This window comes from Amphichorda felina (genome assembly GCF_050947745.1).
Source record: "Amphichorda felina strain 45539 chromosome Unknown scaffold_7, whole genome shotgun sequence".
In the NCBI taxonomy this organism is placed as follows: domain Eukaryota; kingdom Fungi; phylum Ascomycota; class Sordariomycetes; order Hypocreales; family Bionectriaceae; genus Amphichorda; species Amphichorda felina.
Genome location: NW_028145043.1, coordinates 2,613,722 through 2,630,173, shown reverse-complemented (window position 1 = coordinate 2,630,173; position 16,452 = coordinate 2,613,722). Strand labels below are relative to the sequence as shown.

General features: G+C 49.4%; 3 protein-coding genes across 3 annotated transcripts; 1 reads left to right on the top strand and 2 right to left on the bottom strand.

The window, feature by feature from the left end:
- Positions 1 to 24: 24 nt before the first annotated feature.
- ACO1O0_007628 (NUDIX hydrolase) lies at positions 25 to 936 on the bottom strand (the record flags this gene model as incomplete). The annotated part of the gene is made up of 1 exon (XM_083196996.1): positions 25 to 936. One exon carries the CDS (start codon positions 934 to 936, stop codon positions 25 to 27), a length of 912 nt encoding a protein of 303 aa, XP_083048204.1.
- Positions 937 to 3,373: 2,437 nt separating this feature from the next.
- On the top strand, positions 3,374 to 5,425 carry ACO1O0_007627 (uncharacterized protein; the record flags this gene model as incomplete). Its single annotated transcript, XM_083196995.1, has 2 exons — positions 3,374 to 3,382; positions 3,428 to 5,425. 2 exons carry the CDS (start codon positions 3,374 to 3,376, stop codon positions 5,423 to 5,425), a joined length of 2,007 nt encoding a protein of 668 aa, XP_083048203.1.
- A 521-nt stretch (positions 5,426 to 5,946) lies between these two features.
- On the bottom strand, positions 5,947 to 7,825 carry ACO1O0_007626 (uncharacterized protein; the record flags this gene model as incomplete). The annotated part of the gene is made up of 5 exons (XM_083196994.1): positions 5,947 to 6,058; positions 6,089 to 6,647; positions 6,859 to 7,435; positions 7,505 to 7,705; positions 7,805 to 7,825. 5 exons carry the CDS (start codon positions 7,823 to 7,825, stop codon positions 5,947 to 5,949), a joined length of 1,470 nt encoding a protein of 489 aa, XP_083048202.1.
- Positions 7,826 to 16,452: the final 8,627 nt, after the last annotated feature.

Sequence of the window (16,452 nt, the reverse complement as noted above, 5' to 3'; positions counted from 1 at the left end):
AGTGTCTGTCACACCGAATACACATCATGCCACCTCCTGAGGGTAGGTTGTAGGTAGCGGCAACCGTCTGTGTAACCTAGATACAATCTCGGCAAGGTCCCTTTCGTTCTCAGCATTGATCATGCCATGACGCACCAGGAAGTCTATCATGACACATGCGCAGCTCGGCTTAAACTCATGCTGAAAAAGGGCGGCTTTCACTTCCTCGACGCTGAGCAACCGGAGCCACTCAATTCCTGATTCAGCAGGGCGCAAGACGGCTTTTGCGTCGACCTCCAGGTCGTAGACATACTGGACTCCGGGCTCTACTACGCCTTCGGCAACTCCCGATCTGGCGCCTTTGACGTTGATCCAAGAGATGGTGCCGCCCGAGACAGCTGATCTGGCATCGATCCCGAGCTCTTCTTTCGCCTCCCGCACAAGACTTTGAAAGGGCGTCTCACCCTGCTCAACGGCTCCTCCCACAGCATTGTCCAACATGCCCCCATACATAGGCTTGTTAATCCCACGGCGGGGGATCCAGACACCGGCGACAGAGCCGTGCTCGTCACGAACAAAGACCGTGAGCTGAGCGCCGGTGGTGACAATGCCAAGGTACGGAGCAATAGCTCGGTCGATCCCAAAAAGGAAAGGTGAGCCAAGGACCGGGAACTTCTCGCCGGGCCAGTTGGAAAGGTGCGGGAAGGAATCCGCATCCTGCGCTGCCCTCAGGAGTTTTTCCATCGCAGCAGCGCTGGAGGCCTCGAGGCTAGTGCTGTGACTATCTTGCGGTAACAGTCGGATGGTTCGAGCGGAATGATCCAATCTGAAATCAGATGTCCAGGGCATTTGGGATACCGTAGCCGGGATTAGGTATCCAAAGGCGCGACTATCCCCTGGCAGGTAAAACTGCCAGATTTCTGACATTGTGGACTCCCAAAGTTCATGGTCGTTCATGCCATATTGTGGAAAGCTGTGGAATTAGCGACTGGTATCTAAATTAATAGGTAAACAGGAATCATACTTATCGCAAACATTGATCACATCTAGAAAACTCATCTTTGTCTGATCTGCTGCGGATGATAGGAACCTAAATCCGGATATAAGTGAGCCAAGTTTGAGGATGTCAGAGAGCTGGGTATCTAGAGGCTTCCTTGGCTCTTTTTCTGGACCAATGTGAATACAGAGGGATACCAGAGGAGGTTATTTATAATATACCTCTCTATAGCAGGATGGGCGCTCTAGTAGATTTCGACCTCACTTTGTGTGCCTTTTGGTTCCATCGCATACTTCCTCGCCCAATGACACTAAACGTGTGGCACATGCATATGCTCTGAATGTTAGTGTGGGTGTAGAGAATGGGTAGCATCTAGTTAGGAGAGACCCGCAAAAGTGGCCGTGTTTTATGAAATGGAAAAAGTATATGGTGACTACTCCGGTGATCTGTGCATGTATATGCCTTTGTAGGTCGGATTGGAGCAGTATATGCCGTCATTGGCAGTATGCAAGGCATACTCGTACCGAGGGGTAGTGAATTTACACTTTCTTTATACTAATATGACTACTTGGCGTAGGGGTTCATATTAGTCCCTGCCCGCGATGATACGTAAGCACCCATCTCTTCCATACACCGTAGCGCGTCCGAATGATTGGATAGGATCCCATCTACGAAAATGGGTGGGAGTTAGCCTGTTAATGATTTTGCTGTCGATATAGGGTGCTCTGTTGATGTTGGATGCCTGCATTAGTTGCCTTTGCAGTTCAAAGGGTTACGGCTGGCCGCCACACCAGCAAAAGGCGACATCATGAGACTAAGGGCTCTATCATTATGTACATAAGACGGAAAGCAGTCATCTATGAAATTGATGCCCACACCATCATTTATTGGTATCAACTTACGCAGTTATTGCCTATTTTGCGCACATTGACTTGTTGACCCGTGAGCCGCGACCTCCGGGTCCTTCCGACCATCAGGCTAGGAAAACGGCCTCCAAGCCCTTCTTTGTTATTGTTGTTGGCGTTACGGTGTTGATAACCTCCGACACAGCTCTCCTTTGCCTCCCATTGTGGGTCCCTTGTGGTGTGTGTGTGCAGACCACTTGGCACTGAGACCATATGCAGTCTCCCTCTAACTCAGTGTCTACTGACCTCGGTGGGTAAGGCTCTTCTGGGGACAAAACACGCTAAGGTGTATGAAAGAGATGAGTGCATACGGTATTTTATTTATAAACGCGAACACGCTGCTGTCCCCCCCCTTGGGTTCAGCAGCATCCCAGTTAGGCAAGGCGCTCTCGCCGCTATTCACACCCGCATATGATATCGCAGTTATCCTTCCTCGTTATAATACCTCTTCGCTCTCCTCGTGACCCCGGCTTTTGACACTAGCTCCTGTAGGGGTTGCTGGTCCCGGCCCTGTTATTGTACCTTCGGCGGGGCCGATGCTTGTTGGATTCACTGAAGAGTTTCGCCAGACCTCTTATCAGCGCTCCTACTGCCCACTGCGTATTTTTCAGCCCTACTCCGTACATTCATCCAGTCTAGCATATATTCTACACCACTCCGTACATTGGGCATCAACAAGGTACTCATTGCTACTCATTGCAATTTCATTCCGTATGACAGGACTGTTTAACTTGTCAGGCTGGTGGTAGCTCAACGGGCATACAAAGAACCTCTTCATCTTTTAAGTCAGGCTTCTTTCCATGCAGTATCCCACGTATTGGCCAACTCGTTGTAGGGATTGATGAGGTAGTACGGATATCATGAATGCATTCTCGACTTCGATGGCAAGCGTGTTTTCGCAGATTGCCTTAAGGGCACAGGGGCTTCCTTGTGGTCTACCCACTTTGGTATACTAGTATCCGTACGTAGTAGTATCAATGGCGGGAGAACCCGGCTATTGTGGGGCGCCAAGAAGAGGTACAAACTTGTTTTAGGAGCCAAGACATACTGTACTTGTGTGATTGGCTGAGTTACTGTATGGCTTGCTGACAGCAGAAGTTTTGTGGGGTCTAGACTTCGCTAGGACCTCGCCAGCTCACTTGGGAGACTTCGCTTAGGGACTCCCTACAGTTTCTGGCTGGCCGAGGAGCCCCTGTGAGACAGGGTTCTCTTTCGACCTGCGCAGTAGCCCTACAGGGCGCCCATGTTATCATCTCGCGAAGTAGCATACCATAATTAGAGTCGACCCATGGCGTGCATCTACCTTTTGGCGCCTACGCCGTACTTGGTCATATTTTGCGATTAAACAATTGCATGGTTGGGCCTCAGCTCCCTCCACGCTCTGAGGAGGAAGTGAGCTTAAGTACGCTCCAAATCTCTTGTCGCGCATTACCTGCCCTTCTTTCCTGTACTACGTGATCCATCCTCTGGAGCAATGGCCGAAACGCACCCAATGCTCCAAGTTGGGCCCAACTCTGCGGAAATCTTGGCTGGTCCTCCCACGAAGAGCGAGAGCACCGGCGTCACGGTTACGAGCCATGTACCTGCCGGCATGACCCCTAAACCCCTTCCACGGGTCTGGAGGCGGACATTTATTCTCAGAACATTACTCCTCATCTTTGCCCCGATCCTCATCACGGTGCTTTACATTGTTATGTGGCGCTACTTCATGGTATCTAGCGACGGCGACCTGAAGTTCGGCACACCTGGTCACCAATGGCTCTTCTACGCTTGGTTCCTCATTGGCGTCTTTGCCCTGGGTTGGTCCGAGGATGGCCTTGTTGGCGTCGAGGTTGCCATGCTCCAGACACCGTTTTGGCGGGCTCGGGATGATGCAGCGCTCGCGATGCACATGGACAATCGCTGGGGTGGGCCTGCTGGATGGCTTTACTGGATACGAAACGTTCAACCCAAGGGCCGCCTGCACGCTCATCGGCTCTTGGCCTTGCTGTCATGCCTCAGCATTCTGATGTTTATTGGCCTGCCACTGTCGGGTCTGACGCTGGGCCTTACCGAAGGCTTCGTCGCCTCCTCGACATCCCCGCTCGTCGTCGGCCACACCAAGGAGAACTTCTATGATCGAAAACCGACGAGAATGCTTGACTTGCTGGCCAACAGCTGGAAGATTGGCTCGCTCCCCATAGTCCCCGGGTATGGAATCTTGTACACCCCACCAAACGTTTCGCGGAGCGACTACGATAGTCTCCTCAAGTTTCCCAATACGCTCCCCTTGGACAAAAGCGTACCGGAAATATTCCTGGCTCCCCAGGCCACAGATCCAATCGGAGGGACTCCATGGGGTCTCCGAGCTAGCTACAACTGCTCCATAGTGGAAGACCCCTCGGCCTTCACCATTTTGAATCAAAGGTCGTCGTCAATTTTGGATGTGAGCAAAAATGCCTCTCAGCGAGAACCCCCCAACACCGGTTTCACAATCCCTTGGGCCACTCTTGAAACACCATCCGGGAACTCCATCTCTTCCTTTATCTCAAGAATTGATACTGGCCCTGCAAGAAACATCTGGAGCTATGTTGAAATAGGCAAGAGCGAAGTCCAGCCCGGAGATTTCAAGATTGGCGACACCCCTCCTGCCAATAAATCAGATATATATTACAACGGCTATAAGGGCGTTGTCGAGTATTTGCTCTGGCAGGTCCGCATGAACAACACCTATGGTGAGTCTGATAACAGGTACGGCTTCAAGTTCAACGAAACACTCGGACCCACAATCAAGGGAATGCCAAGTCCAGTCCTTCAGCTTGACAACGGAACGTGGATCCACAATGAGACTTTCTTCCAGGTCAAGAAGAGAAACGGTTTTGATGGGCCTGTACGTGGCACGGCAGACATTGCTGAATATCTTGGCTTTACCTGGGATCTTGGGACTACGGTTCCACCCGTTGTGGATATGAGCAGGATCCAGTCAGCCCCGGCCCCCATTGGAGTCCGATGCGAACATATTGTAGCGGCTGGGACGGCCAAGCTGGAGACGACGACGTCTTCGTTCAGTTCATTCACTCCCGATCCCCCGCTCTGGGACGTCAACGTCCAAGAGAGAAATAGTCCCTTCGGGTCCTCTGTCGCCGAAGTCATGACAGCTCGATATTTCGACCTGTTTACTTCCACGGGCTCTCCGGCCCCCGTGCTGATTTCCAACTCCCCGGCATTTCATAGCTATGTCCAGCCACAAATCTTGTTGAAGTCCATTCTGTTGCTCTTCGGCCTGGACGCCTTGCACATCATGTATGACGGCGGTGGAAATGGATTCGAGGGCGCCTGGCTCCACGAGAATTTGACCTCGTCGACCAAGGGATGGATCATTACGCCAGGAGACGTTCCTCCATTTATTCCGCTCATTTTCTTTGTTCCCTGGACTGTTGCCTGTCTCGTGCTAGCAGCACGGTATGGGTTTGTCCCAAGGTTGAGTGACAAGCTTGATGACGACAGCCTGGCACAACTAAAGGAAGAGCTCGACGAGAGACGCGATATAGCTGGGGACTCTTGATGGAGAGGGATTGCAATAGATCTCGGTGTATTTCAATGTTGAAATTGGGTATATGATTTGATGGATATGACGGTCTCACCGACGGCCTTACCATCCGAGTTAGCGGCAGCGAGCTTTCGTTAATACATAATTCAGTTTACATCATGTTGGTTCTGCAAGGAAAGGCTATATGAAACCTGCTCGATCTGGAAAGTTTATGAGCTTCATGGAGCGCCTGATGTAATGTTGTGGAAACACTCAAGTTGACAGGGCAAGTGCTGCCTAAGTTATAATCAGAACACGTGAGTAGGTATAGATGGCCGCAATTGACTGAAATATAACAACTTCTAGTTTGATATAATAAATAAACACCAGGGCTCGAATAATTACGGGCTGTGGCAGCCCTGACAGGAATGGAGCCTCCGATTTTGAATCAGTTCTAGAGTCCCTTTTTGAAAGAGACCTTGATATATGTCTTTCCGCCCACATATTCACCTTCAATGGATGACCTGCTCTCTTTTATACACGCATCTACATGCCACTCATGAAGCGCTATAAAGGGCGGAGAAGAGCTCGTGCGTGGCCTGCAATGGCGCGACCACGGTATGATGAAATTGCTGCCGAAACATTGGCAGTCCAAAGTCGAAATGTGAACTGTGTCCCATGAATTCACAGTTCACACACCTCTGCGCGGCATTTCCGTACAAAGATCCTGCTTCGCGGTACACCTCATCGAGCTTCCTCCTCAGAGTTAAGAAATCGCCATGCAGAATAGCCTCCAGAGAGCTCTTCTGAAAGACCTCGTTGATGGCTAGCTCGACAAGAAGGATGCCAAGGGCGAAAATGAACCCATTAGGTATGCGCCGCATCATCCCCTGGAACGCTTCATCGACTGCTTCAGAGGTTGGAGAGCTGGGAGGCGACTTTAGGCTTCCAAACAGATAGGAAATGTGGGGGTGATCCAATAGCTCATTACAGCCAGACGAATTCTTATGGATGAAGAGCTTGACCTGCTCATTTTCCCATCGATTGTTTAACCAGGGACTGTCGCTCAGATATAAGACTGCTTGGGCGAGAGATGCAGCCAGAGAGTATCGCTGTTTTGCCGAGAGCGAGGGTGAGAAGGACTTCTCTTGCTCGGGCTCTAACGTGAGCATGGTTTTGAGACCAATAGCCCGTATGACCCGAGGGTAGTTATTAGAAACATGGCTGAGGGAAAATGATTTGCCTTTAGCAGGTGACCCTGGATCTTGAAGAGAGCCAAATGACAAGTCTGTCTCTGCGCCTTGCCTGCATGCGTCCTGAAGGTGAATCTCGGCGCAAAGATCTATAATTGATGGAGTCTTCATCACGTGCACCGTTGGCGATAACGACTGTGTGTATGTGTCTTCTTGGATGACCACTAGATAATGACATGAGCGATTTGAAGTTTGCCATCTGGTAACATCACTTACCTTTTGGAGGGGCGAGGGTGACTGATTTCCGAGGTTTGCTGAAGATCCGTGTGACCTTGCTCTTCAACGCTGGTGAGGGCGACCGAGTTGACGGCGGAGATGGTGTTGTAGAGAGTAGCGAGGTTGTAGAATCGCCTGGACTCGATTCATCTCCCTCGCTTGCCGCGTGGAAGCTTCGCCAAGGGCTTTTTGGCGTAGGATCGGATCCGTGGAGAAGACTGACGGTAAACTTGGGCACTTCACTGCTCTTGAGCCGAGTTCCTAGCCAGTCTAGCGTAAGGGTGGCTTGGTGAGGAGCTTTAGTGCAGCATATTGCACCCTGGACAGCACGATGGAGAGACTGAAGACTCTCGCGAATAGAGTCACAGGTGTGACGGTTGTATCGTAGTTTGACCTTTTCCACGGCAGCACTGCCATCGTCGGCAGGAATCTCGGTTTTCTCTATGAGGTTTTTCAAGTCGTCATTCCAGTTGCGAAGGTCGGAGAGGATTTTATCGCGCTTCCTGGTGCTGAAGCTACGCTTGACGCGGCGCCATTCGAATGATGCCCTCTCGGGAGGCTCATCCGTCCAGCGAGGCTAGAGCAGGCAGACATTAGGGTCTCGTTACTATGTATGATGCTCTAACTATTGTGAATAAGAACCTACTCTTCGATTTATATCCACCATTAAGTTCTCCATCAGAGTTGCCGTTAGGTTGTCCATCTGTCGAATGATGAACAGCAGCTCGGAGTGGCTGTCGGGGAACTTGGACACAAGACAGTCCTGCAATTCTTGCGGGGTGGGGTCTTGGAGTCCAATGCTCTCAAGTGTGGTGTCGAGGTGCATCTTCTGGATTCGCAGGTTGACCTTAAGCGTGTTGATGGTGTTGTGGTAGTTCGTGTATGCTTCATAGGGCTCTTGATACTTTTCTAGGGCCCAGATGCCAATGGGGATGGCCCCAAGCACGAGCCCAGCCAACTCAGTCATAACGAATGGTGTAATAAATAGGCAGGAGATTAATCTATCAAGTGCCCCCCTTGTCTCAAACGCTTGCAAGCTCCCCAGCGGTAGCCTAGACTGATGGCATGAGATGGTGAGCGAGATCTGGCTAAGCTGCCGCGTTCAATGTTGACCTTGTCGAAGGCTCCTCCTCCCACCGTCAAGGCATCGTGAGCGGGGTAAGTAACGACTACCTTGGAAAAGTACATGTACATGTACATAAACTACAGCAAGGTGATGCTCCTGGTCCACGCTGACCTGTTGGTAGGGTGACATCAAATCAAAACGCGCATGCGCATGCCTTCCCCGCAGCTAAGTATCTTCCATATTGATACGGCGACAGCTCAAGATCATACGAGTACAACATTCATGCCGCATTCCACTTCTTGTATTCAATAGCACCGACATACTGGGGAGGGTACCATGGAAGTGACTCAGGGAACGACTCAGGGAACGACTCAGGGAACGACTCAGGGATCGACTCAGGAATCGACTCAGGAAGCGACCCAGGACTCAACAATCGGCCCCAATGAGGAGGTGTATATTGCAGAACTGTACTTGTGCTGCCTGAGATCATTCGGTCTATTGTTGGTGAGCCTCGAAGCAGAGTCGTGTCGAGCGGTTCAGCTAGGCTACATTAACAGCTCCCATGTTGTTGATGAGTATGGACGACTCAATGTATGGGGAGAACAGTCAAGAGCAAACCTCCCTGCCAGAGCACGGGGCTCACTTGATGATACCTTGAGAAACGATGACGATGTGAGGAGCATGGTACAGGGAATACTACTTCGACTTGATGCTATTCTTGGCAAAGGTAAGACCATTGAAGAGTACCTATTTTGAAAGGGGATGTACGTGAATACTAAACAAGGGAAAAACAGCACTGTTGTTGGCAGGAAGCTCGATGGACAATCACGCCGACGTGTCGGATCTCGAGTCTGCGACCAGTACAGACTCTGATTACAGCTCAGAGGCGGAAACCCGGATTGAGGGACGAAAGGTACATGTACCTCGCATCGCCACCTTTTTACAACATGCCTCGGAGCAAATTCGCTCTCTGTTTGAGCTCTCATCCGTCCTCCGCAGGCCAACTATCGAGGGGAAATGGATCCGGTCGGCGGCAAAGAGGGAAAACGGCTCAAGCGGAGCCCTGGAGCTCACCAATGCTTATGCAAACTATGATCTACTTCACATCTTGGAAAAGGTCCACTGTTTGCGAGGCCAAGGAAAAGACATAGTTTCACTATCTTTCCAAGAAGAAGCTGCGGGCTCGACTGTTGACTTGATGGAAGAACATATTCAGGATGTGTCTTGGCTCTGCCATAGACTGGCGAAAGCAAATGGCAGACGAAGGAAGCAGCTTCATTACTGGCTTCGTCACCCGTACGGTGCACCTCTAGCCAAGGCCCCTTCTAGCCCTGAAAAACCTAGCGACTCCAAATCGGTTGTCTCAAAGCAGCCAGAAAAGTCTACCAAGACTGGGAGCGACGCTTCTACACTCAAACCCCCGACATCAACCGCCTCCACTCAAAAGCGAAGCCTTCCAACAGTGACATCCAACTACAGCTTCTCCACTGCCGCAGCTTCTGACACACGCGATGACACAATGGAAAGCAGAAGACCTCGGACTGTTTACGCGCCAACAATTAGTGGCCGCCGGTACTCGAACCGTGTTCCAGATGCTCCAACGTGCCCTGACGGAGACCAATGGTTGTTTTGTCCCTATTGTGGAATGCAACTGGAACATGAAGTGATCAAAAAAAGAGACCATTGGAAGTGAGTGAAATCTTTCTGTCCATGCCCCTTGCCAATATCGTTGTATGTGTGGAGTATTAGCTGACCTGACGCTCTGCGCATAGACGCCATGTTTTCCGAGACCTGAGACCATACGTTTGCACGTATCAAGATTGTCAAACCCCAGAGAAACTATTCGTCAGCCGGACGGATTGGGTGTACCATGAGCTTCAAATGCACAGACGGCAATTTGTTTGCAGCGACTGCGATGCCAAGTTCGACGACAAGCAGAGCATGTCCCAACACCTCACCACTGCTCATGGAGAGTCATCATTTGCCAAGGCCCAGCTTCCGTTTATCCTCAATCTTTGCAATCGTCCTGTTGAAGAAACAAGTACTCAGGTCTGTATATTGTGTGGCGAGGAGATGTCACTGATCGCCTTACAAGGACACCTTGCGGCTCATATGGAGGATCTTGCCTTATTTGTACTCCCTCTCAACGCAATAGACGAGCAGGATGCAGATTCCAACGTTTCAAATCGTGTGATTGGAGATAAATCTCCCGTCCTAGAAGATCAGAACTCCAACTTCAGTAGTTTGGTCTTCTCTGACTCTTCGGGGCCAGAGTTGTCTGGAACAAATGAAGGCCCTAGTCAAACTCCTTGGAGTATTGATCAGCTGAAGAAAGAGAAAGATTTTACCTATTCACAGAAGATTAGAGATTGGATTAGCAAAGAAAGGCCTGGTTCGGAAAATCAAACATGCCCTAGTCAAACTCCTTGGAGTTTTGATCAGCTGAAGAGAGAGAAAGTTCCTACCTATTCACAGAAGGTTAAAACTTGGTTAAGCAAAGGCAGGCATAAGTCCGGAGATGGAACAGGCCCTTCCAACGACATCCTGACAGTAGAATCAGATTCAGATTCTGGAAGCAGCACAAAGGCTTGGAGCCTCAAGACGCAGCCTGACGACAGCCACAAAATGACATATTCGTTTATACTATAAGTAGAGCACAGAAAAATTTGAACATTCAAGTACTTGCTTTGGACTAGGGTGGAACTACATTCACCGAGTCAAGTATGAATTGATAAGTATGATCCTACATAGGTACAGCACGAATAGAATTATATTCTAGGGAGCAGTTTTACTGGATTCATTTACTTCCTCAGTTCAAATGCCGGCGGTGCTTGCAACTTTTTAAACCTAATACCGAATTAGTTGAGCATCAGAGTGTACTTCAACTCTGCGCTATGAAGCACCCTGAGGCATCTCCGCGAGATCTTGCGGATGGGTTTGGCCACGAGAAGAGGGAACAGTTGATGAAACGCACCAGGAATATTCCAGGGCATGAGGAGTGGGTTGGATGGTACCGTATCTTATTCGAGGTAGAGTCTGATTCCTCTGAAAGTCCCTCCTATCTGAGGTTACCTTTTACCCCAGCCATAAGTCATCTACTTAAATAATTTTTGCAGACGTCAATCAAAAGCCGGAGCCGAGGGGAGCTCACCGGCCATCGGTAAACAACCGAAACAGCCCAAAGAAAAGCAACAGAGAAAAACTGTTTTCAACCCTCTTGAAAAGTACTTGAAAGGTGCCTGGGGATAGCTGTATCCCTCCCATGGACCTGGCCCAATAGCGCTAGAGACTCGCTTACGAAAAAAAGCCAAGACAGCGAAGGTCCAAGATGAAAGAGAAGACTCGTCTGAAAGATGGAAGGTTGGCATGCCGGATCCCAGAGATATAAAAGAGGCGTTGGAAAAAGGAGGATACACAATCGCTCGACATCCCCAATGTGGTAAGCAAAGTCAAAGAATAGGCGTAAATATGACAGCTACTAACTATTTATTCGAAGATCTGGTCATTTCAGACCACACCATGTCAAATCAACATTGTTTCTTCTTTGAACACACCTGGAGATTTGAGGGGCGAGTTACAGTCTGGGACATGTCTACGAATGGGATGTTCATTAACGACACCTTACTCGGAGGGAACAACCGCTATGATCTGCGGGACAGCGACGAAATAGCTATCGACGGGATTCACCCAAAGCTTTGCTCCCTTTTTCAGTATCACCCTCAAATGCAACACAAAACGCCGTTTTTCCAGCAGTACAGAATCTCCAGGCGGCACCATAAGGAATTTTTGTCCTAAGTATGTGTGGAAAAAGCCACAAGAGAGGAATATGCTGTCAAGATCTTTGCATCGACCCATGGTGAGAACCGGGATAGTGCATGGCATGCGTTAACTGGGGTATTGATGGGCATTGAACAACCAAATATACGGCCTATCAGACAGACATTCATCGAGTCCGATGGAGCATACGTTGTAATGGATGAGGCACCGGAGGGCGACCTGTTTGACCTCTTGCTGATGAAGTAAAAGTTCAGCGAAATGGACAGTCGCACGATATTCAAGCAGCCGTTTGGCTGTGTCGCATACCTAGTGGGAATCTATCACCTATACTACGGAGAGATATACGCAGCTAATTTTGGCTTATCATGATCGGAACATAAATCACGGAAATATCGAACCAGAATGTATCTTGATGAGCGATAAGAACTTAGGCGCTTGGCTCGATCACGCCGATCTCCTCGAGAAAGCTGGCGGGGCGGATTCTGGGAACCAGTCGATCGCCTCTAACACTATTTTATGGAGCTGTTTCGCTCCCGAATTCCCTAAGAAAGAGGACTACACCAAAGCTTCAGACATTTAGTCCCTAGGGGCCGTCTTATACATCTGTCTTTGCGGCTTCGACCGTTTTTCGGACGAGCGCCATTGTGGAGAATTCCCCTTCACCATATTACAGCAGATGGAGCATGCTCGATTCGACTATCCCTCGCCATACTGGGATTCATTTAGTGACCAGGCTCGTAAGTTCTCCTATTTTGCCCCGACTTTGCTGAAATTCGAATGCTAAGTGGATACGTGATATAGTTGATATCATTGACAAAATGATGGTTGCGGATCCTAAGGGAAGGTCTACCGTGCAGCAGTGCCTTTCGCATCCATGGCTGACATAGGACAGCTCCGACGTAGACATTCTGACTAAACGACGGGCGCCGCAATGCAGGCGAACTTTGTTCTCAGAAACAAGCTCCGTGAGGCTTAACGCTCAAGAGACCAAATAAGGAAGTATATCGATGGGAATTTAGGTAGAAATAGACAAGCTCTCTAGGGTAGAGTTCACAGAACGATCAAACCTCCAATCCTTCCTATTGCCATTACCCGCTTGTTCCCGGCCTCTAGCTCATGGGCAACCACCAAACGCATATTCATTGGGCCCTGGTCCCGGGACAAATGATATGAAGCTATTAGAAGTTGTTGGATATCTGCACCAGGCCTTCAAGCCGTCCGTGTTGTAGTTTGTTGCCATTCAATCAGCCTGATAAATGGATTTTTCTAGGTACATGATACCGTATTATATGCGGGAGGCCGACTCGAGGACTGAGCACGCACCGTCATCATGCCTTCCCGGTAGATCACGCTGTGGAAACATCCCCGTCATGCCCACATTGTTGGCTTTATTTGTTGTTCTTTTCTTCCCACTTTTTGGAAATTGTGAGGCTCATTGAGCAGTATCCCTGGGCTGATAAAACACAGCATAACCTTGGCCAGTCGAGGAATCTGGACTCTGGATTATGCTCCGTCAATATCTTCTCTAATTGAGAGGGTGAAACAGCCACACACTGTTTCCCCCATTTAACCTACCTTGACCCACTGGTACCGAGGTAATTCTTGGCTGTTATCCCCAACCCCTTATCCTCCACGATGACAAAAGAGGACATGGATAGTCAGCGAGTTGCTCGCCTCGATAAGGTCTTTGATGACTGTATGAAGGGTAATCGTCCCGTTTCGGCCCCTAAGGATTCCTAGCTATTCCCCGAAGCAGTCCGCGGGTGTTAATCGCCCCTATTTGCGTCGGAGAAATTATAGCTATCCCTTACGGCCTCTAGGCTATCCGGAGCAGTGCCAGAGCTAGTGACAACCTTCCATTCATCCGCGCCCATGATTCCTACCATCTCGTATCTTGCCCATCCTCAAGTCAAGCCCATCGCCGATGGACAGCTTCTACGGTAGGTGGTGGTTGCTATTGTAGATCCACCAACGGCATGGATGTCGATGCCCCAACTCTACGTCGACAATGGCTTCGTAAAGGGCCAAGCTAGCGCAGAGACATTTGCCTGGCTCTATCTCGGGACGGTTGCCAGCACCCAACTTAAACCCGTTGAACTCACAGACAACCTTGTTAATGCTCTTTAAATAACGCCGCCGAGGTGGCATCCTCAGAACACACGCAGAGGTCTAGAGTCCACCTCGACAATCAATAGATGACGGGTGCGACGCTTGTACGACCTAACGGCAGTCAGGTTCGTATACATGACCCGCTAGCTAGGCATCAATTGCATGCCTGAAATATCCCACATCCCTTGCCTTCGCCTTTCTCTTTGGTTGTGTCTAAACATCAATCCGTTTGGAAGAAACGCATATCGACATACACCATCCTAGATGACCAACCTCGACAATGAGCGAGTGGTCGACGCCAATGGCGGCTGCGCAGTAGAGCCCCCAACGTCCAGTGCCCTGCCGGCCTACGAGTTACGTGGGAGCAGCGATGAGGGCAGAACAACCGCTGGTCTCAACTGATGCTCGGGCTGGACCGTCCAACGCCGCCCTGCCCCTGGGCGTCGTCGGCGCCACCGAAGCAGTCAAGTTCCCCAAGAATGCACCATAGCCTCTAGGACATGGATTAGATCACTTTGGTTAGGCACATCCAAAGACGAACTGCTCTTCGCCCTTGCCCCAATAAGTTGGATGAACAGCCCCAATCTCCTCAAGGATGGTCACGAAAAGGATAGCCCCAACCTAGCATTGAGCAATAGATTCCAGAAGATTAAGAGTGCTATCAATATCCACCCTTGACTCGGCGGGGAAATTACGATGATGAATAAATTCTACTTGGAGAATATCGTAAGGAGCGAGATGCTCTTTGGCTCACTATTAGCCTTCGCAAAGGGCAATTCGCATAACACAGAACCTATGGTAAGGAGGACAGGCGGCTGACTAGCTCAAGCTTTATTACGGGTCACAAGCTCATCCGTGTGGCAGCGCGGTATCCGGCACGTATTGGCAGGCGTAGCCAACGTCCCCTCCAGCATACGAGCGACGGCGCAGAGATCTTGGCCATTGGCACCCACGGAGCGGCTGGGGGGAACAAACAGGAATTAGGAATTACTTCTCACGTTTCCAGGAGTTCATGATGCCGACTTCTTTACTTTTTAGAACAGAAATAGAACACCGAAGATTTAGGCCATCCACGCACCGCTGGCCATGCACCGCCTGGCCATGCACCGCCTGGCCATGCACCGCTGGCTTCGCGACGGACTGTACTAGTTAGTACACACGTTCATCACTAAGACCAGGCTACGTAAATGTGCGGGGTCCATGCCATGTGGCCGTGACAAATATGTAGGCATGATAATGTGTGAGCACCAAGCTCTACCAAGCATGATGATCTCGTATAATTCAAAGACAAAGCGGGCAAACGAGGCTGTATACGAAGTGGAGAGTGCAGCGCATGTGCACATTCAAGCGCTGGCACATTGGAGGGATGATTCCATTGGGCATCAAAGGCCATCTCAACCAACAAGTTGCACTTGCATGCATGGACAGCTGGAGGCCTCCCATCGAATGAATCTATTTCTCGGTAGACTGCATGTTCCAGAGTTCTGATGCCGCCCTGTGCCGCGTGTGACTGTGTCTCTGTCCAATTCAGCCCATCGCCGAGAGCCTGAGACGTTTTCTCATTGTCTCCAGGGAGAAACTACGTTACCTCGATATATCCATCTTTAGTAGTGTCACCTATTGTGCTCTTCACGGTTCCTCACAGTAATCACGTAGTTGATCAGCCATGACCCGCGACATGACTGAAGCAGCCAAGACCATGGGCCTTATCTAGGGATGAGGAAACGCACGTTGAAGATGGAAGGCTCGGCGTGGCATTAATATCACTGCCATCTATAGTTTTAATGCTGAGTCCCCGGACACCTAAATATGCAAAGACTATAAAGATTCTATCACGAAGGTTTAATGATGGTCGTTAACACTGTCGTTGTCGAGGTGTGAACCACTCCCAGTGATGACTAATGCGTTTTGCTTCTCATTCTCAGGTACAAAGACCAGATGGAGGAAATATTCCAGAACGTCAGCCCGGCCTCAGCAGACGGCATGCCTGTCCGTATTTACGTATGATATAACCGTACTTATAGATATATGTCTATTAATGTTCTTCTCAACTTAGGCTAAGATGTATCCAGCGGACTTAAACTTAATTCTAGACTACGGTGTATACATGAATACCTCTAGCGTATTAATACCGACTCAGCAAATGAATCTAATCAGTGATATAACATAAAATTCAATATAAGAGGGTAATCCGTTAGCCGTAGCGTATTGTTCTGATTAATGGATTATTAATTGCATAGTAATTAAACTAATGTACAAGATAATTGCTATAGGATGAAGGTTAGGATAGAGCTCATCGACACGACAATGCCAATAATAATCATAAGGAATGTATTAGGGTTTTAGTAGGTTGGACTAGGTATAATATCGCCCGTAAACATAATCTATGCATACGAAATGTCGTCGTAAGCCTTGATCGTAGCTAGAAGGCCAGATAGACCTGAAGGCCACGGCTCACGAAATAATATCACAGGTTACCGTTCATAAGATAAGAAATAACGGGTCCATCAATAGTAAGGAATGATAAGAGGGGCATCGGTAATTTAGATAATTGACTCCTGCTTTATATATATATAAATGAAATAGCTTCTGATCTTGCGAGGTTAGTCTTTCATACCGGGCTAGCCGGCCGTATCTGCCTG